This window comes from Acipenser ruthenus, chromosome 34 (genome assembly GCF_902713425.1).
Source record: "Acipenser ruthenus chromosome 34, fAciRut3.2 maternal haplotype, whole genome shotgun sequence".
Taxonomy (NCBI): Eukaryota; Metazoa; Chordata; class Actinopteri; order Acipenseriformes; family Acipenseridae; genus Acipenser; species Acipenser ruthenus.
Window position 1 is genome coordinate 13,018,502 of NC_081222.1, and position 26,443 is coordinate 13,044,944.

The window sequence follows — 26,443 nt, forward strand, 5'->3', positions numbered from 1 at the left end:
TTGAAAATGAGTAATTTTTTACCATTACAGCCCTCCAGTTCCTTGTGGGGCTCAAATTCTAGGGCTGAAAAGTAACCAACTCACAGAAAGAGGTGGACAGAAAACTGTAGGAAGCAAAATGCTATCATTACCAGTCCTTCCACCTGGGGTTATATTAAAACCTGTCCTTCCTCAGGTCAATTGCATCCTAAGGTTCAAACAGGATTCTTTGTCCAATGAGGACTGAAGGGCCTCTATCATTGGCTTACAGTCTTGTCTGCCACCAGAGACGGCAGCTGATTGGTTAACACAGGAAATGGGCCAGGATGAAAATAATAGTCTAGTTTAATAAATTGCAATCAAGTGAAACATGACTCTTAAGTCAGTGGAGTGCAAGGGCTCCCACCACAGGTTTACAGGGCTTTTTAATGGCTGTTCCCACGGTAACGAGCAAGGAGAGGGAAATTGTACATCCTGTACGAAACCTCGGATCAGGTCAGTTTAATTCCCAACCCCAATTACAGAGTGCCTGACACAGCATCTCTTCCTGAGACCAGGGATCGCCAGCATTGAAAATCAATTCAAATCCAAACACGGGGGCTCTGCAGAACACAAGGCTGCTGTGATCACAACTGCACACGGAGAGCTTGTGGACTAAATGCTTATTTCTTTAAAATGTTTGTGATTTAGACATTTAGCCTGATGCCAGGCTTTTCTAAAAAAAAAAGAAGTTTGAGCCAATGACTGTTTAATTAGAAAAGGCATATTTGCCAATTTAAAGAAGGGGCCTGCAAGTGACAGACAAAAAGAACAGACTTCACCTTTAATGGAACTACCATGGGGAATACAGTATGTGTTCAATTCCATTAAAAATACACAGAGCCCTGCTCATATTTACAATCTGAAGTGATTGACAAGCCAGATGAAAGTTGCTGAGGGCGATCTTTTGCACACACAGTTAATATGAGACTCTTACATCTGGAGAACACTTTGTCCAGCTGTGATGAAACTTGCTGAGGACATTCTTCATTGAGATGATCAGAATCAGAGGGTGTCTTTTTGTCTGTATGTTAAACAGTTGGATCCAAATGAAAGAAATACAGGGCAGATTTGATTATTTAAATGATTTATTCAATCATTATTTCTGTATGATATTAATCAAAATAACCCACTCTGTGCAAATAGAATTGGTCTTCTTGCTTCAACTCAGCCAGGAGTGTGAAGAAAAGTCCAGTTCCATAAATATATTTATGGTATAATAATTCAAACAAATGGATTCCATTTGTAATGTGTCTTACTTTTTACACAATAGATCATTTGGGTAGACACATGTGCTAAGAGTGAATAAACAGTAGCTGATGCCAGCTTGCTCTGTGCTGTATATTAGGGCTGTAGCTGTGTAGTAAAATGGTGGTTGTTGTTGTTGCTGTTTCTAAATGTTTTTTAAACCAAGTCTGAGAATCCTCGGCCTGAAACAAACTCACCCCGTCTGATTTGAGAGTGTTTGTCAGACACCGGCCCACTAGGGTTTATAAGCACAGTGTTACGATAACATTAATAACATTGATCCTTCTAAACATCACACAGATAACCCCACAGTAAAAATAGCACAGGCTCAACCTTCACATTCAGGGAGGGATCAGTCAAAGGGACACGACTGCTAGCCTCGGAAATTCATGAGCTAGAATGAGTTCCAGCCTCTTCAATAAGTTACTGTCCTTTCAAAACAGTTCAAATTCCTGTTCCAGATTGTAATGGGAAAAATCAACAGAATTGGATCAACACGGAACAACACGGAAAGATTGGAAATATTATAGAAAGGTAAGGAACGCTAAAACATACAATTAAAACATGAAGTATAGTCCAGGGAAACTGGAATTGCAAGAACTATTCTTGAGATCAGGCATTTCATAATGATCTGGGGGTAATTTAAAATGAATTTATTGTTACTTTTATTGGAGTTTGGTTTTGATGCCTCAAGCATCACTAACATTATTCAAAAGCATGCTTCATATAGAATTAGTTATAAAATTATTATTGCGTTTCAGCCCAGGTATTACGTGGGTTACACAAGAGAACATAACCCTTTTTCATAATATATACATTTTATAACAATCCAGTCAAGTTCATATTCCTGTGCTATGATAGTGAAACACTATTGAAAAGACCCAGATAATCCAGTGGGTTACATTTGTAGCCAGTTACGCACTGGACAAAATAAATAGTTTAAAAGTTCTTTATAATTCAGAAAAATAGACCAGAAACTGAGAAGCAGATTTCCCAAGAAAGACAAGCGACCAAAATATCTACTTTAAAAAGATGTGTTGCAGAGTTTTCCAATCCTAAAAATTCTAAAAAGAATAGCTAAACAGGAATTCAACAACATCAACCCCACAGAGCAACACTACAAATCTACTGAAGCCAGGTAACTAGTATTGTCAGGACTTTACTGGCAAACACCTTCTCTTTGCATCCACTTTCCATCCATTCTTTAATGTGAATGCCATCTTTAAACAATATGTGTCTCATAATGCCCTTCAAACGAGCACGACTGCACAAGTGGGTCTACAAATATACCCTGTGGTGTACTGTTGTCACAATTCCTACCCTTATGTGCTTCTTTCAAATGAGCCACGTTTGAGATCTGCAGGTATGATCTTTGGAGCTAAACTCTTTTAGTAGCTTGGCTGCATCTGAAGATTAGCTTCACCGGGTCAGGTTGAGTTGGTACCTGAACTAAATTTGTGGGGGTGACTGAATTGGGAACATTTGGTAGAAAATGGGTGTAAAATGCAGCTGTACATTATTAAATCCTGCCTTGAGGAATTCTGGAACTGCTTTACAACCACCTGGAAGCACTGTACCGCTCCTGTGAAACATGCACTGCGAATCAAACATATCTGGGTTTCATCTGCTGTCTCTTCATTAGTGGCCCATGAATCTTAATAAAGCAGTTTTGCTATCTTTCTGTGTAAATTAGATAGAATGAATCTCTGGAGTGTTTTTAAATTGCATCTCGCCAACCTTTATTAAATAATCGACAGCAATTGTTCTGTCCTGGGTAAGGTAACACAAGGACAGCTAGCAATGATTCTGTTTAATGGCAGCGCAGCAGTGACGCTACAATGAGACGAGGCATCTAGCAATGATTCTGTTTAATGGCAGCGCAGCAGTGACGCTACAATGAGACGAGGCTTCTAGCAATGATTCTGTTTAATGGCAGTGCAGCAGTGACGCTACAATGAGACGAGGCTTCTAGCAATGATTCTGTTTAATGGCAGCGCAGCAGTGACGCTACAATGAGACGAGGCTTCTAGCAATGATTCTGTTTAATGGCAGCGCAGCAGTGACGCTACAATGAGACGAGGCTTCTAGCAATGATTCTGTTTAATGGCAGTGCAGCAGTGACGCTACAATGAGACGAGGCTTCTAGCAATGATTCTGTTTAATGGCAGCGCAGCAGTGACGCTACAATGAGACGAGGCTGCTAGCAATGATTCTGTTTAATGGCAGTGCAGCAGTGACGCTACAATGAGACGAGGCTTCTAGCAATGATTCTGTTTAATGGCAGCGCAGCAGTGACGCTACAATGAGACGAGGCTGCTAGCAATGATTCTGTTTAATGGCAGTGCAGCTGTGACGCTACAATGGTGATGGGTCTGTTTTAAAATATCCGGATCACTACTGTTCAATATATGTATTAAATCAATTGCTGACAATGCTGACTTTTCTTCAGGGCAATACACTAGAATTATAATGGGAACTCAGTAGGATTTTTAATGGGTAAGTAACTGGATTGTAAAGCCTTGGTTATCAATACTCCAAAAGTCTTGTAAGTCAAATACAGTTTAAGTGACGTTGCTTGAGGTTTCTGTGATTACTGGCTGGGAGGAAGCTTTCTGCAGTCTGTACTTCAGCGCTCTGTACAGGACAGGTATCACTTACCCATTCCAGTACTTCTCAGGGTCTCCTCACATTCCCGCAGTGATCATGAGGGCTGGGACTTTGTGTACGTGAGCCCCTGATTAACATTTCATTTGTATTTGATTTGTTCACCTGTGTCAGGGTTTCCATTTTACACTGTGTGCTTTCTGACAAACTTGCCCTCATGCTAAACAGATCATCCTTACAATCAGGCAAAAGTGTCATGAGAAAGCAAACGCAGATGCACCCATCTTCCTGTTGCTGATGAGGCCCTGGATATGATAAAATACTCCTTTCAATTACATAAAGCACTTAATAATTCTTTATTACTTTAAAAAGCAGTGATAAAAAGTAGTAAAGATAATATTTTTTCTTCAGAATACATATGCCAAATTATAAAACATTTGTTTTCAATCTTAATTTAAAAGCAGCAAGAGATGGTGCCTCCCTTACAAATCATTCCACAGCTTTGGTGTTTTAAAGCTGAGCACTCTGCCACCTGCCTTCTTTCTGTGTGTGGGCAGTAAAAGCAATGTCCCTAACCTTTCATCTCCCAGATCTACTAACGCTCCTATTAAGAGAATGCTGCTTATTGCATGTGTTACAACTTGTATTCGCGTGAGCAGGTCACTCACTTATCGCTGGACACTCTCAAGAGTAAGTGAATGTCTAGCTCTGTGTAATCTACTACATGGTGTGTGGAATGCTTGAAGCTGCAGGTTACATGTTGTGTGCAGGGTGTCTCTTACTGTTATAAAATACAGGGCAGCACAGTTTTAATCACAATGAGACACCTTACACACATAGCATAGAGATTGCAGAAGAGATCAGAAACCTATGATAGTAGGAGTTTGTTCTCGATCTCCGCAATAATGTTGCCAGGAGGCTCCGCTTTTAATGCAGTAGGTTTGAAAAGACAACAGCAGCACTGTTTTGGATCATACAATGATCCTTAGGATCCGCGGCACAACACAATGAAACGAATCCCAAACCCACCAGCTGTTAGTTTAGGTTCTTCGTGCTCCGAAACAGCGCTTGCAAATCCAAGCATTTATAACCATTACATTGTAAGAGTGGGAATTTTCAAATGTGTTTCAGATATTTAGAAGGGTTACACTTGCAGTCATGTTTTCTGAAGCAGACAACAGAAAGTAATAATCTGATCGGGCATTGCAGTGTGGCACGGCAGCAGATTAGTAGTTGTGTCTTGTGTTGCTATTTGTGCTCTGTGTATAAAGTTGAATTGCTGCTTCTTTTTTTGGATATTAGAATGGGGTGTACTTTGTAATGCGATATTAACACTGCAGCATTCCTTACCAAATTATCTTCAACAATCCAGCTGCGACACTTGAGTGGCAATGCAAGGATTCTGTATTCATGTATTAATTAAAGTCTAAAAACACAGGCAAGGGGTCTCTTCAGAATAAAGCTTGCACACTCCAGGGGCAATTAATCACCGAAACACCCTGACCTGCCACTGAAAAACATTAGCATGACATGCCTTTCTCTGCAGGGATGGAAACCCCAAATCAACACATGCATTTGTATAGAGTTTGAACTTTGCAAAGGTCAAAGAGATTGCCCCCAAGCCACAAGTTTAAGTTATTAACTTTGGAACTGTCAGAGCTCATTAACTAATGGAGTGTTCTTTTCTGTTTCAGTTATCACACCCTGGTGAGTTTTTGAAAAGTCTTAACAGAGCTCTTAGAATCATGTCTAAACTCCAAGTGCCTTAGGTACACCAGAGTGCATCCATTGAGCTGTCCCCCTGCAACACTCTGCTCCTAGTAAGAAGTGCCCTGCTGGGAAAACAATGGTGGAACTAAAACCTTATAGTCACTGCAACCCCAAACAGTCTGGAAAAGAGCCTGGACCTTCTGTGAAAGACATGATGTGTTCATATTTACAAGAAATTTATATCAATTTAGTTAATAAATACAAAATGGATATATTTTTACATACTGACTTGAAAAGGGGAATTATAAATTACAGAAAACATGTCCAAAGGACTCAAAATTGCATAATAAATATAACCGGTGTGTTTGGGACTGTACGTGTACTGTGCACAAGTGTGTGCTACATAGTGTAGGTGTTCTTGTTTTTTAATGTCCTCCCGCTGACTTCCTGGCAGTCCGTGTGGGTTGCACAGACAAGCAAAATGATGACAGATAGCTTTAAGAACTGACCCAGCAAACTTCAGTGCTCTTTATAGAACAGGACAGGTATCACTTACCCATTCCAGTCCTTCTCAGGGTCTCCTCACATTCCCGCAGTGATCATGAGGGCTGGGACTTCGTGTACGTGAGCCCCTGATTAACATTTCATTTTTATTTGATTTGTTCGCCTGTGTGCTTTCTGACAAATTTGCCCTCATGCTGTAATGTGCATTTAGAAACATATTATAAGTCATGAAATCTAAATTTTAAAAAAGAGACTACAGATTTTAAAAAAGAGACTCCACAGCAGTGTGGAGTAGTGGTTAGGGCTCTGGACTCTTGACTGGAGGGTCATGGGTTCAATCCCCAGTGCGGGACACTGCTGCTGTACCCTTGAGCAAGGTACTTTACCTAGATTGCTCCAGTAAAAACCCAACTGTATAAATGGGTAATTGTATGTAAAAATAATGTGAAAACAATAATGTAATTGTATGTAAAAATAATGTGATATCTTGTAATAATTGTAAGTCGCCCTGGATAAGGGCATCTGCTAAGAAATAAATAATAATAATAATAATAATAATAACCTGATATTAATGCCCTTAATCTTCTTTATATATAACCTGTTGTGGTTTAAGCGTTCACAATGCTTTGTCACTGACATTCTGAGTGTGAGAACTACACTCCCAGTGGAATTGTATGTGTCCCTGCTGCTAATAGTTTTCAATAAGGACATGTAAGCAATAGACATTACCATCCGTTAGCTGACAGTGAGCCGTATAATTACCAAGGTAATAATCAGGGGGTTATTGAGATCAGAAACGCTGGGAATGGTTGAGGAATCACAGTGTGGGGCTGCATATACATGTTGCATTGATTTGCTGGTAAATCCCCACCTTTCTCCAGTAAGGTCCATTATTTCATCATCTTTGCCACAGATAAATAGCAATGAGGGTCCACGGTGGCACACTGCTTTGGTTAGGTGTAGACAGAGGTGGCACTCTGGTTCCTCAGAGCTGCTTTGGTTAGGTGTGGACAGGGGTGGCACTCTGGTTCCTCAGAGCTGCTTTGGTTAGGTGTGGACAGGGGTGGCACTCTGGTTCCTCAGAGCTGCTTTGGTTAGGTGTGGACAGGGGTGGCACTCTGGTTCCTCAGAGCTGCTTTGGTTAGGTGTGGACAGGGGTGGCACTCTGGTTCCTCAGAGCTGCTTTGGTTAGGTGTGGACAGGGGTGGCACTCTGGTTCCTCAGAGCTGCTTTGGTTAGGTGTGGACAGGGGTGGCACTCTGGTTCCTCAGAGCTGCTTTGGTTAGGTGTGGACAGGGGTGGCACTCTGGTTCCTCAGAGCTGCTTTGGTTAGGTGTGGACAGGGGTGGCACTCTGGTTCCTCAGAGCTGCTTTGGTTAGGTGTGGACAGGGGTGGCACTCTGGTTCCTCAGAGCTGCTTTGGTTAGGTGTGGACAGGGGTGGCACTCTGGTTCCTCAGAGCTGCTTTGGTTAGGTGTGGACAGGGGTGGCACTCTTGTTCCTCAGAGCTGCTTTGGTTAGGTGTGGACAGGGGTGGCACTCTGGTTCCTCAGAGCTGCTTTGGTTAGGTGTGGACAGGGGTGGCACTCTGGTTCCTCAGAGCTGCTTTGGTTAGGTGTGGACAGGGGTGGCACTCTGGTTCCTCAGAGCTGCTTTGGTTAGGTGTGGACAGGGGTGGCACTCTGGTTCCTCAGAGCTGCTTTGGTTAGGTGTGGACAGGGGTGGCACTCTGGTTCCTCAGAGCTGCTTTGGTTAGGTGTGGACAGGGGTGGCACTCTGGTTCCTCAGAGCTGCTTTGGTTAGGTGTGGACAGGGGTGGCACTCTGGTTCCTCAGAGCAGGCTGTGTTGACTGCATTCAGCTGCTCTTTTCCTGACATCACGTGCAGCAGCTGTAAGAAGGACTTGCTGCACCCCCAGCTCTACACTGTTGCAGGACTGAGCTATGAGAGGGCAGGCTGAAAGAACAGAATCTGTTTAGCCAGCAAGAGTTTGGTAGGAAATGATTGAAGTCTTTGAAATCTTAAAGGTTTACATGGTTCACCCTAATCACTACTTTAAGATTTTCATTGCTCTCCAAATTGTGCTGCTTCTAAATCTATAGTCAGCCCTGTTCACAATATATCTGCTGATTAGGCTACTCAGAAAACACATTATTTCTGAAAGGCAATGTTAAAAGACCCACCTAGGATAGAGATCTTTAAAGACTCCTAGAAAATATTCTGAATTTAGAATGAGGCTGTGTTTTTATGGCTAAATACAGTTACAAATTAAAATATGAATTACCCTGTATAAGTTATTTGAAACTGAAATGTTAGGATTTGTATAGTTTGGAAGTGATTTCAAGTGAGCAGCCAGACATATTTTGAAGTAAAATGAAAAAATACATCTTTAGTAATTTGTTTTCAGTCGCGACACTGTGTTTTAGAGCAAACATCACTGGGAAACTTGTTTGTTCAAAGAAACTGTCTGAAGGGCCACCAAGCCCAGAGTTTTATAGCTCATCAACACTTGAATTAAGACCCTAGCAGAGTAGATTACTGGAAACAATCTGCACAGGCCAAATACCTTCCAAATGATGTCCGCTCTGTAAACACAGCGATGAACTACTCCTTGTACAGAATGTTAATCCAATGTCAATATCCACAACGCCAAGGCAGCATTAGCACAGATATGCTCGGGATTGAACTGTGGGTCTATGAAGCACAATGAGTTGGGTGGGTTGAACAGGGACACACACACACGCGTCTATTTCGCAGCAAATGTAACAGGTCAGAGCCTGGCTGCAAACTGGAAAATAAGCATCTTAACCACTGTGCACAAGAGGCTTGTACGCAGGTGTAGTTTATAGAGCTTTTAACTTGGTCTCAGCTGCAGGCAGTAACTTGCCTACATTTTAAAGATGTTTTCATCTGGTTATTCTTTGTATATTTTGGCTGTTGTTATCCATATTGATAAAGGGACAGAGAAGGCATTGCTTGTGAGATATCGTACTACGATTTATATATTCAGATACAGTAATTTTCATATTTATTTGAAATGTTTATTATAACTGCTGTGTTGTGTAGAGATACTACAACAGTGGGAGAGTGCCATTTCTCAAACCACCCTTCAGAAACTCGGCTTTGAGGAATTAAATATTGATCTAATCAGACACCACAATAAAGAAGGATGGAGAACACACACATTAAACAGGTGCAGTAAACTAAACGGCAGCATTTCCACTAGGATGGTGTTTGTTTAATTTCACAGTATAGTAAATGGAATAAATAACATACTGAGTATAGGGGCTGATACTGCTCTCGAGAGATTGGCTAATTGTTTAGTAGTAGTAGTAATTGTGTTGAAGCCTGGACATGTATAAACTTGACACCCCCATCACAAAATCCCCAACCTCTCTCAGGGTGTCCCATCAATGCGTTGAGCCGACCCGCCCTTGTGATGAGCACATTGTCAGCAAGGTGCATAAAACCTGTCCTGTAAATACTGTCTTTTATTTAGAGGTGGGTGTGGCTATATCGAAGCTGTTCATTTATTTAGAGGTGGGTGTGGCTATATCGAAACTGTTCATTTATTTAGAGGTTGGTGTTGAAGCTGTTCATTTATTTAGAGGTGGGTGTGGCTATATCGAAGCTGTTCATTTATTTAGAGGTGGGTGTGGCTATATCGAAGCTGTTCATTTATTTAGAGGTGGGTGTGGCTATATCGAAGCTGTTCATTTATTTAGAGGTGGGTGTGGCTATATCGAAGCTGTTCATTTATTTAGAGGTGGGTGTGGCTATATTGAAGCTGTTCATTTATTTAGAGGTGGGTGTGGCTATATTGAAGCTGTTCATTTATTTAGAGGTTGGTATTGAAGCTGTTCATTTATTTAGAGGTGGGTGTGGCTATATCGAAGCTGTTCATTTATTTAGAGGTTGGTATCGAAGCTGTTAATTTATTTAGAGGTTGGTATTGAAGCTGTTCATTTATTTAGAGGTGGGTGTGGCTATATCGAAGCTGTTCATTTATTTAGAGGTTGGTATCGAAGCTGTTCATTTATTTAGAGGTTGGTATTGAAGCTGTTCATTTATTTAGAGGTTGGTATTGAAGCTGTTCATTTATTTAGAGGTTGGTATTGAAGCTGTTCATTTATTTAGAGGTTGGTATTGAAGCTGTTCATTTATTTAGAGGTTGGTATTGAAGCTGTTCATTTATTTAGAGGTTGGTATTGAAGCTGTTCATTTATTTAGAGGTTGGTATCGAAGCTGTTCATTTATTTAGAGGTTGGTATCGAAGCTGTTCATTTATTTAGAGGTTGGTATTGAAGCTGTTCATTTATTTAGAGGTTGGTATTGAAGCTGTTCATTTATTTAGAGGTTGGTATTGAAGCTGTTCATTTATTTAGAGGTTGGTATTGAAGCTGTTCATTTATTTAGAGGTTGGTATTGAAGCTGTTCATTTATTTAGAGGTTGGTATTGAAGCTGTTCATTTATTTAGAGGTGGGTGTGGCTATATCGAAGCTGTTCATTTATTTAGAGGTTGGTATTGAAGCTGTTCATTTATTTAGAGGTGGGTATTGAAGCTGTTCATTTATTTAGAGGTTGGTATCGAAGCTGTTCATTTATTTAGAGGTGGGTGTGGCTATATCGAAGCTGTTCATTTATTTAGAGGTTGGTATTGAAGCTGTTCATTTATTTAGAGGTTGGTATCGAAGCTGTTCATTTATTTAGAGGTTGGTATCGAAGCTGTTCATTTATTTAGAGGTTGGTATTGAAGCTGTTCATTTATTTAGAGGTTGGTATTGAAGCTGTTCATTTATTTAGAGGTTGGTATTGAAGCTGTTCATTTATTTAGAGGTGGGTGTGGCTATATCGAAGCTGTTCATTTATTTAGAGGTGGGTGTGGCTATATCGAAGCTGTTCATTTATTTAGAGGTTGGTATTGAAGCTGTTCATTTATTTAGAGGTTGGTATTGAAGCTGTTCATTTATTTAGAGGTTGGTATCGAAGCTGTTCATTTATTTAGAGGTTGGTAGAAGCTGTTCATTTATTTAGAGGTGGGTGTGGCTATATCGAAGCTGTTCATTTATTTAGAGGTGGGTGTGGCTATATCGAAGCTGTTCATTTATTTAGAGGTGGGTGTGGCTATATCGAAGCTGTTCATTTATTTAGAGGTTGGTATTGAAGCTGTTCATTTATTTAGAGGTTGGTATTGAAGCTGTTCATTTATTTAGAGGTTGGTAGAAGCTGTTCATTTATTTAGAGGTGGGTATTGAAGATGTTTATTCATTTAGAAGTTATTAGGGCTACACAGAATCTGCCACATAATTATTATTATTTATTTCTTAGCAGACGCCCTTATCCAGGGCGACTTACAATTGTTACAACATATCACATTATACATTATTTCACATTATACAGATATCACATTATTTTTACATACAATTACCCATTTATACAGTTGGGTTTTTACTGGAGCAATCTAGGTAAAGTACCTTGCTCAAGGGTACAACAGCAGTGTCCCCCACTGGGGATTGAACCCACAACCCTCCGGTCAAGAGTCCAGAGCCCTAACCACTACTCCACACATAAGTTATAAGCTGTGATTTATTTGTATGAACCCAAGCCTTTTTCTTATTGCTTTTGGACCTTGGTGAGATCTTGATCTTTCAAAGTAATATACAAGCTGTGAATGAGCGGAGTGACTGGGTAGGCCTGCTGCTTCCTTATTTCAAATATTATTCTAAGCTGGGCTCCAGACCGCCAGACCAAATTAGCTTCAGGAACTGCTTCAGTTAAACAAACAAGAGACGCACCTGTCCTGTAATGGAAGCTCTGTGTGGGCTGAACTTACGGGGCCAAATGCCCACCTGGGACTCAAACAGCTGGAGTGGATTGAGCTGCAAACAGGGGGAAGAAACACAAGTGCTCACTCTCTGACTGCTCAGATCGAGGCTCATCGGTTCAGGAACCTGCCTTCAAATACAGAACCTCGACAAAGCTAATAGAGTCATTCAACACGTATTATAATAACACTACCATTATACTGCCATTCCCTCTTAGGGTTTTTATCCTGCGGGTTTTCAAGAAAAACAAATTATAGAAAGCAAGCTGAGCTCTCCAGTGTGGTCACATTAATAATGAACATGCAACAGCTTGGCTGACTCAAGCAGGCAGTTAGGTGCAAGGTGGAGCACTTCTATGAGTTTTGCAACAGTCACCCAAACTAATAGCTTTCTTAGTGACCAGGATAGAAAGCACAGTCACATACTGAACAGACTTGAAGACCAGCATCCCCCTTATATAAGGGTGGTCAGGTTCAATTGGAAATCAATTTACCAATTTAACCTGACCTCATTCTCACAAGTCTTTTCAGTACCAATGCAATCAGGTTAGTCTTAACGTGGTCTATTCATTCTCACGTGGCTGTAGATAGGGGTGGCACTCTGGTTCCTCAGAGCTGCTTTGGTTAGGTGTAGACAGGGGTGGCACTCTGGTTCCTCAGAGCTGCTTTGGTTAGGTGTGGAAAGGGGTGGCACTCTGGTTCCTCAGAGCTGCTTTGGTTAGGTGTGGACAGGGGTGGCACTCTGGTTCCTCAGAGCTGCTTTGGTTAGGTGTGGACAGGGGTGGCACTCTGGTTCCTCAGAGCTGCTTTGGTTAGGTGTGGACAGGGGTGGCACTCTGGTTCCTCAGAGCTGCTTTGGTTAGGTGTGGACAGGGGTGGCACTCTGGTTCCTCAGAGCTGCTTTGGTTAGGTGTGGACAGGGGTGGCACTCTGGTTCCTCAGAGCAGGCTGTGTTGACTGCATTCAGCTGCTCTTTTCCTGACATCACGTGCAGCAGCTGTAAGAAGGACTTGCTGCACCCCCAGCTCTACACTGTTGCAGGACTGAGCTACGAGAGGGCAGGCTGAAAGAACAGAATCTGTTTAGCCAGCAAGAGTTTGGTAGGAAATGATTGAAGTCTTTGAAATCTTAAAGGTTTACATGGTTCACCCTAATCACTACTTTAAGATTTTCATTGCTCTCCAAATTGTGCTGCTTCTAAATCTATAGTCAGCCCTGTTCACAATATATCTGCTGATTAGGCTACTCAGAAAACACATTATTTCTGAAAGGCAATGTTAAAAGACCCACCTAGGATAGAGATCTTTAAAGACTCCTAGAAAATATTCTGAATTTAGAATGAGGCTGTGTTTTTATGGCTAAATACAGTTACAAATTAAAATATGAATTACCCTGTATAAGTTATTTGAAACTGAAATGTTGTACAGTCAGCACCGCTTCATCGGGACGCCTCGGGAGATGTAAAAATATCCAGAATAAGGTTGTTTGACCAAAATCCATATACACAACACATCAACATGCACAACACTCCACTCTCAGCTCTCCAGCGCTGTCATTACCAGCACCTTAATAATAATGAGCACTAGTCTACACACTCCATTCACTGCACCTTAATAATAATGAGCACTAGTCTACACACTCCATTCACTGCACCTTAATAATAATGAGCACTAGTATACACACTCCATTCTCTCCAGTGCTGTACTTTAGTTGGCACAGATCTAACCCCTGGTTCTCTCCAGCACTCATGTTGGTTGTGCAGCTGGTTTTCAGTCAGCAGCCTCTAGCACAGCTCATAGTCCACATGCGTTTGCAGACAGTGCTGCCATTGTTTGATGAGCTTCCCTTTAACAGTCCTAAGCCATGCAATGTTTCAGAATAGTTCTCCTGGACGCTGTGGTACTTTTGCTGGAGATCGTCCTCAAAGGGTTTTCGCACTGAAGAAAAGTCAAAACAGGTCTTGGTTTCGTCTTGTTTTTAAATGTATATAATTTAATTCAGTACGAGGATGAACATGTGTTTTTCATGTTTGAATATGTACTTTAATTTTGAATTACCTTAAAAGTTAGATTTGCACAGTAACTTTGCAGTTAATATTTACTATGCTTTTACTATATTAAATTTCCCAAAAGAAATGCCTTGGTAGTAAAAATTAACTTTTCCAAATGAATTACCTTCCAAAAGAGTACAATCTGTCCAGTAGAGCTGTTATTGATTATAGCAACACAAAAGGAACATGGACATGTTTTCCTCTGAATTCATTTCAAACAGTGTTTGAATATTTTAACATTATTTCTGTAATTGTCTCTCTGCAGAGACAACTCCATGCTCATCACATTTATTGTTAGCTCTAAAAATATAATTTACCTTAAATGCATATTAATGCAAAATCTGTCCCACAAATGCCCACTTGTTTGTATCACTCTGTATAAAATGTTTAATGTTTTTTAAAGTAATCCTGTTATGGTATTTTTGTATGCTCTGTATTACAGTGATTTTGTCCTGACATTGTGGCAGAAGTACTTCAGTAATCTAACCCTCCAATCCTCAATGCAGGCTGTTCAATGGAGGTCTCTTCAGTAATCTAACCCTCCAATCCTCAATGCAGGCTGTTCAATGGAGGTCTCTTCAGTAATCTAACCCTCCAATCCTCAATGCAGGCTGTCCAATGGAGGTCTCTTCAGTAATCTAACCCAATCCTCAATGCAGGCTGTTCAATGGAGGTCTCTTCAGTAATCTAACCCTCCAATCCTCAATGCAGGCTGTCCAATGGAGGTCTCTTCAGTAATCTAACCCAATCCTCAATGCAGGCTGTTCAATAGAGGACTCTCGTAAGCCCTACACTGCTTACTGGGCCAAAATTGACTGAAGCAAGCCGTCAAAATCCAGCAAGCCTGTTGCTGTGTTTAAACAGGACACATTTTGAAAGGACACAAACATGCTGAAGCTGGATATTTTGCAGTCTGGTTAAGCCTTGTGTATATTTTATTTCCTGTCCCCCTTTTAAAGATGTCTTTATTACTTCCTTTTTTACGTTCATAAAATAAATATATGTTTAACCAAAGCGGTTGCTATAATGTTACAAAAACAATAAATCACAAGCAAGCTGCACAGAAATCAACATTGCAGAGTTAATTTAATTCTGGTTTTGAACTTTTTATACTCCATTCAGAAAGAAAGAAAACGTGGTGCTTAGTAAACTCGCCGTCCTCTGTGTGTTGTAGCTCAGCATGATTATGTTTTTAAATGTTGGCACAAGCGTTGCAGGTCATCTCTGGTCTGGTTGTTTGGTATAATGTGCTTCTATCTGCAGCTCAAACTAAATACTTGACCAACAAACCCGCTCTGCTAATACTGAGCGACGCTGCTCCAGTACAAACGGGACGGATGGGAAGTGGGCTGTAGTAATATTCGGAATGGTCTCACAGCGCCCCTTACGGGCATATAAAACATGCTGAGCTATACTGAGCACCAGAATGACTTTGAGTCAGAAAGTGAAATTGATAGTAGCATTAAACTGTGTTTAAAAGTGAAACAAGGTTGAAACGCTAGTTATGGGGACTTCACAGAAGAGGAGGCATCGATCCTCACCGGAGATCAAATAGAAGATATAGAGGTAATTTTAAATGAAGGACATGTGTCCTGGAACACTCTGGAAATGCAATATAAACTCGTGTGACGGTTTTGTATCCTGCTAAAACTGTATATTGTGCACACGGACGAAATGAGAACCACAGCCATACTAATTAACGGACGCTACACTCGCAGGACCCGTTACAGAAGAAACACTAGTGGCATTGGATTCTATTTAGAAGGTTTTAGTTGAGAATATATATATATATATATATATATATATATATATATATATATATATATATATATATATATATATATATATACACACAATTAAAATACATAAATACAATTAAACTAAAAGATACATGGTGCACAGCTTTTTTATTTATTTATTTAGATCCCCACTTCTGTTGGCGACTGCGATTTTTCTAACCCGATGAATTCTATGTGTGAATATAAAGGTGTGCTTGTCAGGCAGGCTGCGACGCTGGCGCCGGCTTTGCTGCAGTTGCCTGCGTTTTGATTTGAAGGGTGTGGAGGAGAGGGGCGGACAGCACAAGCTTTCTCTGTTCAAGTTAGCAAAACGAAAACCAGGGAACTACAAACATATATATTAGTGCCACGGCTCATAGAGGCAGTGTGACGCACACTGTGTTAGGATGAAGGCTTCAGCATTATCCATTTAAAAGTTAATTTGCCTGGTTCCAAAGGTGAGGTTATTAAAAAGAAATAAAAAAATATCGGGAACTTATCGTGGACTTTCACGGACAATTATTTTCTGCTACTTTATTAAAAACTACTTTTCACATCGGAGAGAATACACGAAAATTATGTTCATATTGTCAGGTATTTTATAAGGGTCGGTTTGAAAGCACATTAAACCTCTGCAAAATGATTTTAATAGTGATAGTAAAATATTTATAAGGTTAAATAAAATAAAATGAAGGGTATTCCCCCCCCCCCACCCCAGAGAAGCCGAGTGAGAAGAGCGTTAAGGCAAGATACTTGGAAGGAAAAAAAATAAAAAAAACGCCAGTGGAATATATAAATGCGCGTTTCATGTTGTGTGATTAACTGTATCAAATATAGAAAGCTGTTCGATAAAGACACGAGGAAGCGGGTTCTTCCGAAGCGGTGTGATGATAATGACCTGCGCTTGAACGATACTGAGATGTTTCTAGGAAAAGGAGGGTATGCCGATGTCGGCGATGTGGCGAGTGTTTCAATCACTCTCGACTCTTGTTCTGCGCGCCTTGACAGAACCGCGTTGTTACTTTCCAGTTCCTCGCGTGTCTAACAAAGGTGTTCCCGACCAGGTGTTTGCCTCGAGAACAGCAAAACCAAGAGGTTTACTCAGATCTGAAGCTTGAACAGAGAGCATCAAACACGCAGACTAGGCTTTGACTCGCTTGTTTTGGAAACACGATATTGACAGCCATCAATCCTGTCGCTTCATCCTTTATTTGACATGTTATTATTATTGTACGGAACGAGCAGTTGCTGTTTTGCCTTGGATAATACTGCTCGCCTGGGCTTATTACATTAAAACAAGAAAGGTAAGTCCCGCTTTCATTTTTCAGATACAGGCTGCTCAGAGAAAGGTGTGTTCAGCATTGCACTGCCTGTAAACCAAATGTTTAGGAATCAAACATAAATCGTAAGCAACACATTTAAAACTCGTGTTAGTATTGATATAATGTATACTGTAATGTTTAAACTTTGCGCTGCCACGATATTGTACTGTGTTCTCAAACAGTATGATGAGTTAAATACTGCTGAATAATATCTATATATTGTACTGTGTTCTCAAACGGTATGATGAGTTAAATACTGCTGAATAATATCTATAAACTGTACTGTATTCTAAAACAGTATGATGAGTTAAATACTGCTGAATAATATCTATAAATTGTACTGTATTCTAAAACAGTATGATGTAAGGAACGCAAGGCACGCTTAAACAATATTTGCGATTCTCAAAACACTCCTTTCCACATTCCGACTATCTAAGGAATAAAATACCACTGTTTTTCACAATTCCGACAATTGACAAAATTCTGACTCTTTGGCTTGTTATGTCCTCATTAACTATCATGTAGGAGTTCAAAGTGATACGCAAGTTTTCGTAATGTTTAAGGAGACTTTTTGTTTTAAAAATGTACCGACAGGTTTGGTCTGCCCTGAAAAGCGTATCACCCCAGCGTTCTCCATAGGAACTGGGATTCTGTCCCCTGCATCTTGTAAAGCATTTTGTGACGTCGTGCGCTCGTGTTGTAGCAGGTATATGGGTAATGCTACCACTGATGATTATTACTGTTTTATGTGCACGTATTTACTGCATTTATTATTATTTGTTTATTTAGCAGACGCCTTTATCCAAGGCGACTTACAGAGACTAGGGTGTGTGAACTATGCATCAGCTGCAGAGTCACTTACAACAGCGTCTCACCTGAAAGACTGGAGCACAAGGAGGTTAAATGACTTGCTCAGGGTCACACAATGAGTCAGTGGCTGAGCTGGGATTTGAACCGGGGACCTCCTGGTTACAAGCCTGTTTCTTTAACCACTGGACCACACAGCCTCCTTACTTTACTTGTTTGAATGACTCGCAAAGCCAAGCATTACTGATGTATGAAGATAATAATGATTTTAACGCATTTATCGCAGATGGATGTGTAAATCAGCAACTTGTTCATTCTATATAGACTCAATATCAAGCTTTTATAAATAATGCATTCACTTAAAAATCGCCCTTAGATTAAACATTTTGCTGTCCACGCGTGCGGCAGAAAGTGACCACTGCCCAGCCTTCATTATTCTACCACCAGCGGACGTAAATATAAAAATCTCATAGCAAACAAATACACGTTTAGCAATCGTATAGCAATCGTATATATATATATATATATATATATATATATATATATATATATATATATATATATATATATACACACACACACACACACACACACACACACACACATATATATATATATATATATATATATATATATATATATATATATATATATATATATATATAATGTTATAGCATAACATATATTTAAAACAAAGTTGATGTGTGTTTTATTCATTAATATTGATGTGTGTTTTATTAGTTAATATATTTTATTTCCAGGATGTTTTGTATTTTTTCATTCTATCAACCTTCATTCGTGTACATTGTAGTAGTTCAACCTCTTCTAATACATAAATGTGTGTATAACAATACGGATCATCGACGTACGTGCCTCTTATTAAACTTAAGATTTTAAAAAAAAACTCTACTGGCTTTAACCATTGCACTGGTGGAGATGGGGGGGAAAGTGCGCAATGAATAACACGGAATGACAGGAATTAGCAGTTCCAGTGTTTAGAAGCCAGTTTACAATTTAGTTTTTTTAAATAAATGGTACCCCAAACCACGAAGAGCTCGTTTTCAGCCGTTTCCTTTAAAAACAAGACATACCCCAGTAATAAAGCACTCTTTGGAGACAGTTGAATCCGAGTTCATCGCGTTTGCTGATCTGTTTTTGTCTTGTTTTCCTGGGAGGAAGGCGATCGACCTGTTAATATGCATTTTGTTTTTACTGATTGAATCCTGAATTGACTGATTGTACCGAAGGATATAATGAGGAATGTGTACTCACCGAATTCCCTTATTTTAGGGGATTTTGTTTAATTATCGCTTCAATTTTCCGACAAAGTGCAAAAAAAAAAAAAAAAAAAAGTTCAGAAAATTGTTTACCACAACGCTGAAATACCGACACCTTTGAGTATAGAGCCCACTGTACTGTATTCTCAAACAGTAGCCCAATAATGTGTGGTGAATAATATCCATATACTGTACTGTATTCACAATGATGTGTTTAAATACTGCTGAATAATATCGATATACAGTGCTATATTCTCAAACAGTAATGATGTGTTTAAATACTGCTGAATAATATCGATATACAGTGCTATATTCTCAAACAGTAATGATGTGTTTAAATACTGCTCAATAATATCGATATACAGTGCTATATTCTCAAACAGTAATGATGTGTTTAAATACTGCTCAATAATATCGATGTTTAATTATATTTTACACTGTTTATGACATTCAGTGAATTTTCACTTTTGGGTGGTTTTAATGTAACACGGTTGGAACGGTAGGTATACAGCAAAACAAATCACTGGTATTTTATTATTGTAAGCTACTTAACTGTGTATTAGTTAACGCGGCTGTGGTTGTAATACCTGTAAATTGTATTGAAATATGACAAATTTGAATTTCTGTTGTACTTTTTTAAATCGTTCGTTTTTATAACGTTCTATTGGCCCTGCTGTCCCTTGTATTGAAACAGGCAAGTGGGGCTTACATCCTGGTATCTGACAGACCATCACGCGTTCTTAAGCCTGGTCACACCTGGAATAATGAGAACGATTTTTAAAAATCGTTCCAGTTCAAATGAATGGATGTGGTCACACCACACAACAATAACGATCATTGTAAATGATAACGATAGCTATCGTTTCCATCGCTTTCAGAGTGATTTTCCCCTGCTACAACGATAACGATAAATGATCCTGGCCAATCAGGGCTGTATTAAATGTGACATCATCACCTACCTAGTGTTATTTTATATATCATCTTAAACACGATACACAGTAAATACAGGCATTGCAATGATTTACTACAGAGAAGACTGTCCTCCACTGTTCCACCGCAGAACATCACGTCAGAAAACTGGTTCATATACATCAAGGAATCTTTTTTTTAAATTATGTGTTATAAATGATTTGATAAACAGTTATTAATGTATAATTATAGCACAAGCACGATGTATAATCCTATATGCTCCAGAAAGACATGCATATTGCAGTTGCTTTTTTGTTGTTAATAATAATAATAATAATAATAATAATAATAATAATAATAATTAGTATACATATATACCTAATGTATGGAGTATCGTCTCTCGTCATATTCAATAAGGTGTAATCAGCGATACATTACATGTTCTTATTGTGTTTTACTTTAATGGGAAGTGTTTGTACCCAAGGCGACCGTGCATACTTTCTTGAGGCAATACCCACGGCGCGATTTTCAGCACCAGCGAGTGCGTGGCATCCCCCTAACTCCTCCCTACTTTGTAGCATTCTATGTCCCCACACTTGTCTTCTCGGTCTCCTGCGCCTTCTGTTGATCAAATACAACAGGAGTATTTCTTCATGTTCCTCATCACTGTCCCTCATCTTGCTGGAAATAAAAGTAGGCGTGTACTAAAAAGTTGATTGGCATCTGCTGGCTTTTTCGTTCTGGTGTGACCGCGCCATAAATGATTTATGGTTATCGTTATCGTTCCAGGTGTGACCGGGGCTTTATTCATGAGTAAGATTTTAATGAGCAGCCCGCCTCCAGGTACAGTCCTGTGCAGTGATAACCCCAATATTATATACAAGGTAAACTATTGGGGTGGAGATTTTTGCTCTTGGTTTCTGCAATGATGACGGTCAAGATCACCGACACCGCTATACTTGTTGGAGGGATGCTCTTGGGGTTAATGTTCGGGGGTGTAAATGCAGTTTTCAAGCTGAAATCAAGCTGCTCAGGAAGCTAAACAGAAAATCAAAATGTCTATCCCTTCTACGTGGTCTTCAATAAGACTTTACTGGAAACATTAGTTGATATTTTCAAGATGGTTAAAAGTTTGCAACGTATTCATTTTAAGGGCACTACAAATTTAAAATGTGTATTTTACTGTTAGACCGACATAAAATCCAGCAGCTCGAATCAATTAAAGGTCTTTTGCTTAACCTCAAACATTAAGAACTAATGTACTTAAAGGGATCAAATGCAAAACTCTAATGAAAACAGATGAATAATTCAAGCAGCCATTATTATATCCAGATTTTAATTGCAGTTTGACTCCACATCAGCAAGGTGATTTAGAAAAAAAATTAAAGTAGCTTTTCGATTTTTTAATAATGCATATTGTGTGCTTGTTGGAAATATTTCAAGTTTTCATTGACAGTCAGCAGACTCTTTGAAGTCAAATAAATTAGGTACAATCAGCAACTCGTTTTGTAATCACAGTCCCCCTGCCTACCCAAAGTGCTCATAAGAAGGCACTCTTATACCATCTGATAGACAGGGTCAGTTGTTCATATAAACACATTGTTCATCATCAGCAGGTTTGCGTGCTGTGTACATGTCCAACCCTTCATCTCTTTCTCTTTACAGACACTCTCATGGGCACCCTGGCGCTGTGAGCATCACCATGTTAGCCATCCAGAACATGTCCCAGCTGCTCCCTCCCTTGAACTCCAATGGGACGGTAGGCCAGGGGAACGGGACCCAGGATGAAGTTGCGGCGGTGCCAGACCCCCCACCGGTCAACTTTTCTGTCTCTGCCATCATCCCCGGCCTGTCTATGACACTGGGCGCCATCTCCAACATCATCGCCTTGGTCATCCTGGCTAAATCTTACGCCCGCTTCCGACGGCGCTCCAAAGCCACCTTCCTTCTGTTTGCCAGCTGCTTGGTGGTGACGGACTTCGCAGGACATGTGATACCGGGAGCATTTGTTCTCCGGTTGTACGCTGTACACAAAAAATGGAGCGATATTGACCCCACGGGAGCGTTGTGTCAGCTCTTTGGGGCAAGCATGGTCTTTTTTGGGCTGTGTCCACTCTTTCTTGGCTGTGTGATGGCTATTGAGCGCTGTGTGGGAGTCACCCGCCCGCTCCTGCATGCTTCTCTGGTGACCTCGACCCGTACTAAGCTGACACTCTCAGGGATCTGGCTCTCTGCTCTCTGCATCTCCCTGCTGCCCAGCCTGAATGTGGGCAACTACTCTATACAGTTCCCCAATACCTGGTGCTTTATCAGGGTGCATGGCCCCAACCAGAGCTCAGACCTGGCCTTTGGACTCCTCTTCTCCCTGCTCGGCCTGGCCTCCTTGGGAGTGTCCCTGGTTTGCAACACCATCAGCGGGCTCAGCCTGGTCCGTGCACGCTGCCGCAAGCGCACCTGCAACCGGAGAGCCAAGTCCCACGACATTGAGATGGTGGTGCAGCTGCTTGGGATCATGGTGGTGTCCTGCATCTGCTGGAGCCCCATTCTGGTGAGTCTTAGTCTGGTACTGTAGGGTGGAGATGCAACAGTCGACTCTTGATCGATGTGGCTTTTATTTTGTGAGCCTCGATTCTTTAATCAGGTGCTTTACTTGTGTGGTGACTAAAGTTCTTTCTCTTTGTATTTGTTTTGTAACAATAGATGGCACAATCTAATGAATGTATTATTGATGTTTAATATTCAGGTTTAATATTAACATGCTTGTTTTCAGTTTTGTTTTGTATTTTTTTGGCTTCTTGCTTCTGACTACTATAGGATTATTGAGGCTTTTTACCTGGTATCTTAAATTGAAGTGAAGTCACCTTAATAATAATGAGCACTAGTCTAAACGATTATACTTGCTAAACAACAATATAAGCACTAAGAAGCTTAATGAAAACTCCCATCGTTTTAAAAGCCCAAAACTGTAACATAAACATTGACTTCAGCTGCTCAGCTCAAACAGAAGGGCTGATTGCAGGAGGCAGGAAGCAAAGTGGTGTCTCTGGAGGGCTAGATTACAAAAGCATTTCGAAATCTAAAACTGGAGGCGGACTGTTGTAATCAATCATCATCTGTTTCTTCACAACAAGCCACATCGTGTTTAGCAACACAGGAATGACCAGAGGGCTTCAACACTGGAATGAGAAAGTGACCAGAGGGCTTCAACACTGGAATGAGAAAGTGACCAGATGAATTCAACACTAATGAGAAAGTGACCAGAGGAATTCAACACTGGAATGAGAAAGTGACCAGATGAATTCAACACTGGAATGAGAAAGTGACCAGAGGGCTTCAACACTGGAATGAGAAAGTGACCAGATGAATTCAACACTAATGAGAAAGTGACCAGAGGAATTCAACACTGGAATGAGAAAGTGACCAGAGAGCTTCAACACTGGAATGAGAAAGTGACCAGAGGGCTTCAACACTGGAATGAGAAAGTGACCAGATGAATTCAACACTAATGAGAAAGTGACCAGAGGAGTTCAACACTGGAATGAGAAAGTGACCAGATGAATTCAACACTAATGAGAAAGTGATCAGAGGAATTCAACACTGGAATGAGAAAGTGACCAGAGGGCTTCGTAGCTCAGCTGTTTTGCCTTATCAGCGTCCAGATTAGAGATACATCACAGAGACTGCGCTTATTAAAGAGACATATCACAGAGACCGCTGTACACTTTGAAAAACTGCATTTTAAAATTCTCTGTTTCAGTCTTAAAAAATGATATTGCAGTATTCATATTGCATCCATTACTATAAAAACTGTGTTGCAACATTTAAAAACTGCATATTTAAAATTTAATCACATAAGAGGCAGCAGCGTGGAGTAGTGGTTAGGGCCCTGGACTCTTGACCGGAGGGTCGTGGGTTCAATCCCAGGTGCGGGACACTGCTGCTGTACCCTTGAGCAAGGTACTTTACCTAGATTGCTCCAGTAAAAACCCAACTGTATAAATGGGTAATTGTATGTAAAAAAATGTGATATCTGTATAATATGAAATAATGTTTAATGTCATATCTTGTAACAATTGTAACTTGCCTTGGATAAGGGCATCTGCTAAGAAATAAATAATAATAAGATTAAAATGTTCTTCTACCTGAATTTGGTATAATTAGACATTTTCTCCATCCAAAGTATTATATACTATAGTATTATATAGAAGGAATTTTGTCCAATGTCAAACACATTTGTATATACTGTATTGTTTTTTGAGTTTTGCATCTTCAAAAAAGGCAGGGTTTTCTCCTGGTGAAAAAATCTAATCAGTATTGACCTATAAGTACTGTTTTATTAACTCTGTGTTCCCTCCTGTTTCAGATCTTCGTGGCTCTGTCAGTCAGCCAGTCGCTCAGCAGCTCACAGTATGACGTGCGACACTACGAGTGGCTCATGTTCCTGGGGGTGCGGCTGGCTTCCTGGAACCAGATCCTGGACCCCTGGGTCTATATCCTGCTGCGGAGGGCCGTCCTGAGGAAGATCTATCAGATTGTGATGAGGCAGGGAGACCTCAAGGGCAGCAAGCTGGGACGATGGGAGGCCAGCTCCTTCCAGAGCTGTGAAGGGACAGTCATGAAGCGGCTCTGACCCACCTGCGCACACCTTTCTTCAGCTGTGCTTCATGAACCCTCCCTGGGAGAGGAAGCAATAGGGTCTGACCCACCTACGCACACCCATCTTCAGCTGTGCTTCATGAACCCTCCCTGGGAGAGGCAGCAATAGGGTCTTCTGCAACTCCGTTGGCTCAAACAAGGACCATGGATTTTGCTTTTTCCACATTGTATGTGGAGTACATGAAATGTGCCTCAAATGTTTCTGCTGGAAGCTTGTTAGACTGGGATAAGCATTTGGAAGCAGTGTAACCAACATCACATTGATCTAATCCAATAGGACAGCCGGCGGAGAAGGTTATGAAACTACATCCTGCTGTCGGCCATGTTGGCTCAATCTGCTGTCTAGTTTGACACAATGCTGATTCTGTGTTTGGCAGCAGTTTGAAAATCACCTCCTACTCTCAGGAATCTGCTGGGAGAAGGTGAGACATAAGAACATAAGATCAGTTAGGAAGGAGAGCAGCCCATCTGGTCCATCTTACTTGTTTGGTTCCTAGTAAGCGATTGATTTCAGAACAGCTTGGAAAACCATCGCACAAAATGTGGAGTTCGAAATAGTGACTGGGGTTGACTGCACAGAGTAGCACTCTTCAGAAGAGGCAATGGAGTTCTGTGCAACCTTTAACACGAACATTTCTGAATGAGAGGAGGCCAATCAGCCCATCAGTGCTGGTCCTAGTAGCTGATTGTATTGCTGGATAAACCTTACCAACAAACTCAGTGGCACTTCAGTAATCCAATGGTAGCAAAAGGGCAGCTACAAGGATGAGGCTGTCATTGGCAGAATGGTAGCACATAGCTTGACATTCACTGGTATCACAATTAACCATTACACACTGCCAGTTAGAGCTGGGACAGACATCGCTTTCATGTTCAGATATTCTTTCTTTAAACAGTTATTGCAATATTTTTGAATTAGGTAGAAAAATAACCGTGGCACTCTTATTAAATGACCTGTTAAAGGATGGAAAGAAACGCTGGTATGTGCGTGGAATGTGTGTACTTGATTTCAGACATCGATTATGTGTTTCCTGTGCATGGTATCTGTAATATAGTAATATATAAACTCTGTGACATGAATGAATAGGAACATGGTTATTTTTGCCAGTATACATTTCAAGCAATGTGATATCATTTTGTAGTTTCTTTGATTACATGATGTTAAAGAAAATATCTAAATTATGTTCATCTTATTTTTTTTTAATTATGTCACAATCCTAAAATTTTAGGTGCTGCAAAGCCTTTGGCCAGAGCTGTAATACAATGTATTTAAGTCTGTTTGTCCTTCTTTGCACTGTGACACAATACACTCCTGTGCAATGTTTGGTCTTTGTTACTTCCTTTGTCTTAGAACATCAGAACATTTTGAGCAACATTCAGTAACTTCTTCAAACCCTCCTCCGATCAGGAGGAAATCTGTGCAGCACCTTGCAGAGCCCCACAGAGAGGAGAAGCACAGGCATGTGAAGACAACTGGATTTCATCCCTAATGAAACTGAACTGCAATTGTAGCTGTAAATTAAAATGGCAGATTACCCACATGTTGTTTTGGCAGTGTACATGTAAATAATGTACCTTACAAATGTTTTTTAAGTAAACCTATAAATTCCCTGAATCAGCTGAAATAATGTACCGAAATATCTCCAAAGATTCCACTTTCCACTGTCTATCTACACTGCAATACAGATTCCACTTTCCACTGTGAGCTATCGAGCCATTAGCAAGTTATTACCTG

The 26,443-nt window shown here is 40.4% G+C and overlaps 1 protein-coding gene across 4 annotated transcripts; it reads left to right on the forward strand.

Annotated features, from left to right (window-relative positions):
* Positions 1 to 1,660: 1,660 nt before the first annotated feature.
* Positions 1,661 to 26,032, forward strand: LOC117962418 (prostaglandin E2 receptor EP1 subtype-like). Of its 4 annotated transcripts, none has more exons than XM_034910322.2 (3): positions 1,661 to 1,800; positions 21,718 to 22,600; positions 24,416 to 26,032. In XM_034910322.2, exons 2-3 carry the CDS (start codon positions 21,755 to 21,757, stop codon positions 24,680 to 24,682), a joined length of 1,113 nt encoding a protein of 370 aa, XP_034766213.1. In that variant the 5' UTR covers positions 1,661 to 1,800; positions 21,718 to 21,754; the 3' UTR covers positions 24,683 to 26,032. The 4 variants fall into 4 exon arrangements, with proteins under 4 accessions (XP_034766213.1, XP_034766212.1, XP_034766216.1 ...); XM_034910321.2 differs by lacking the exon at positions 1,661 to 1,800 and adding an exon at positions 15,371 to 15,525; XM_034910325.2 differs by lacking the exon at positions 1,661 to 1,800 and adding an exon at positions 16,062 to 16,195.
* The last annotated feature ends 411 nt before the right edge of the window (positions 26,033 to 26,443 follow it).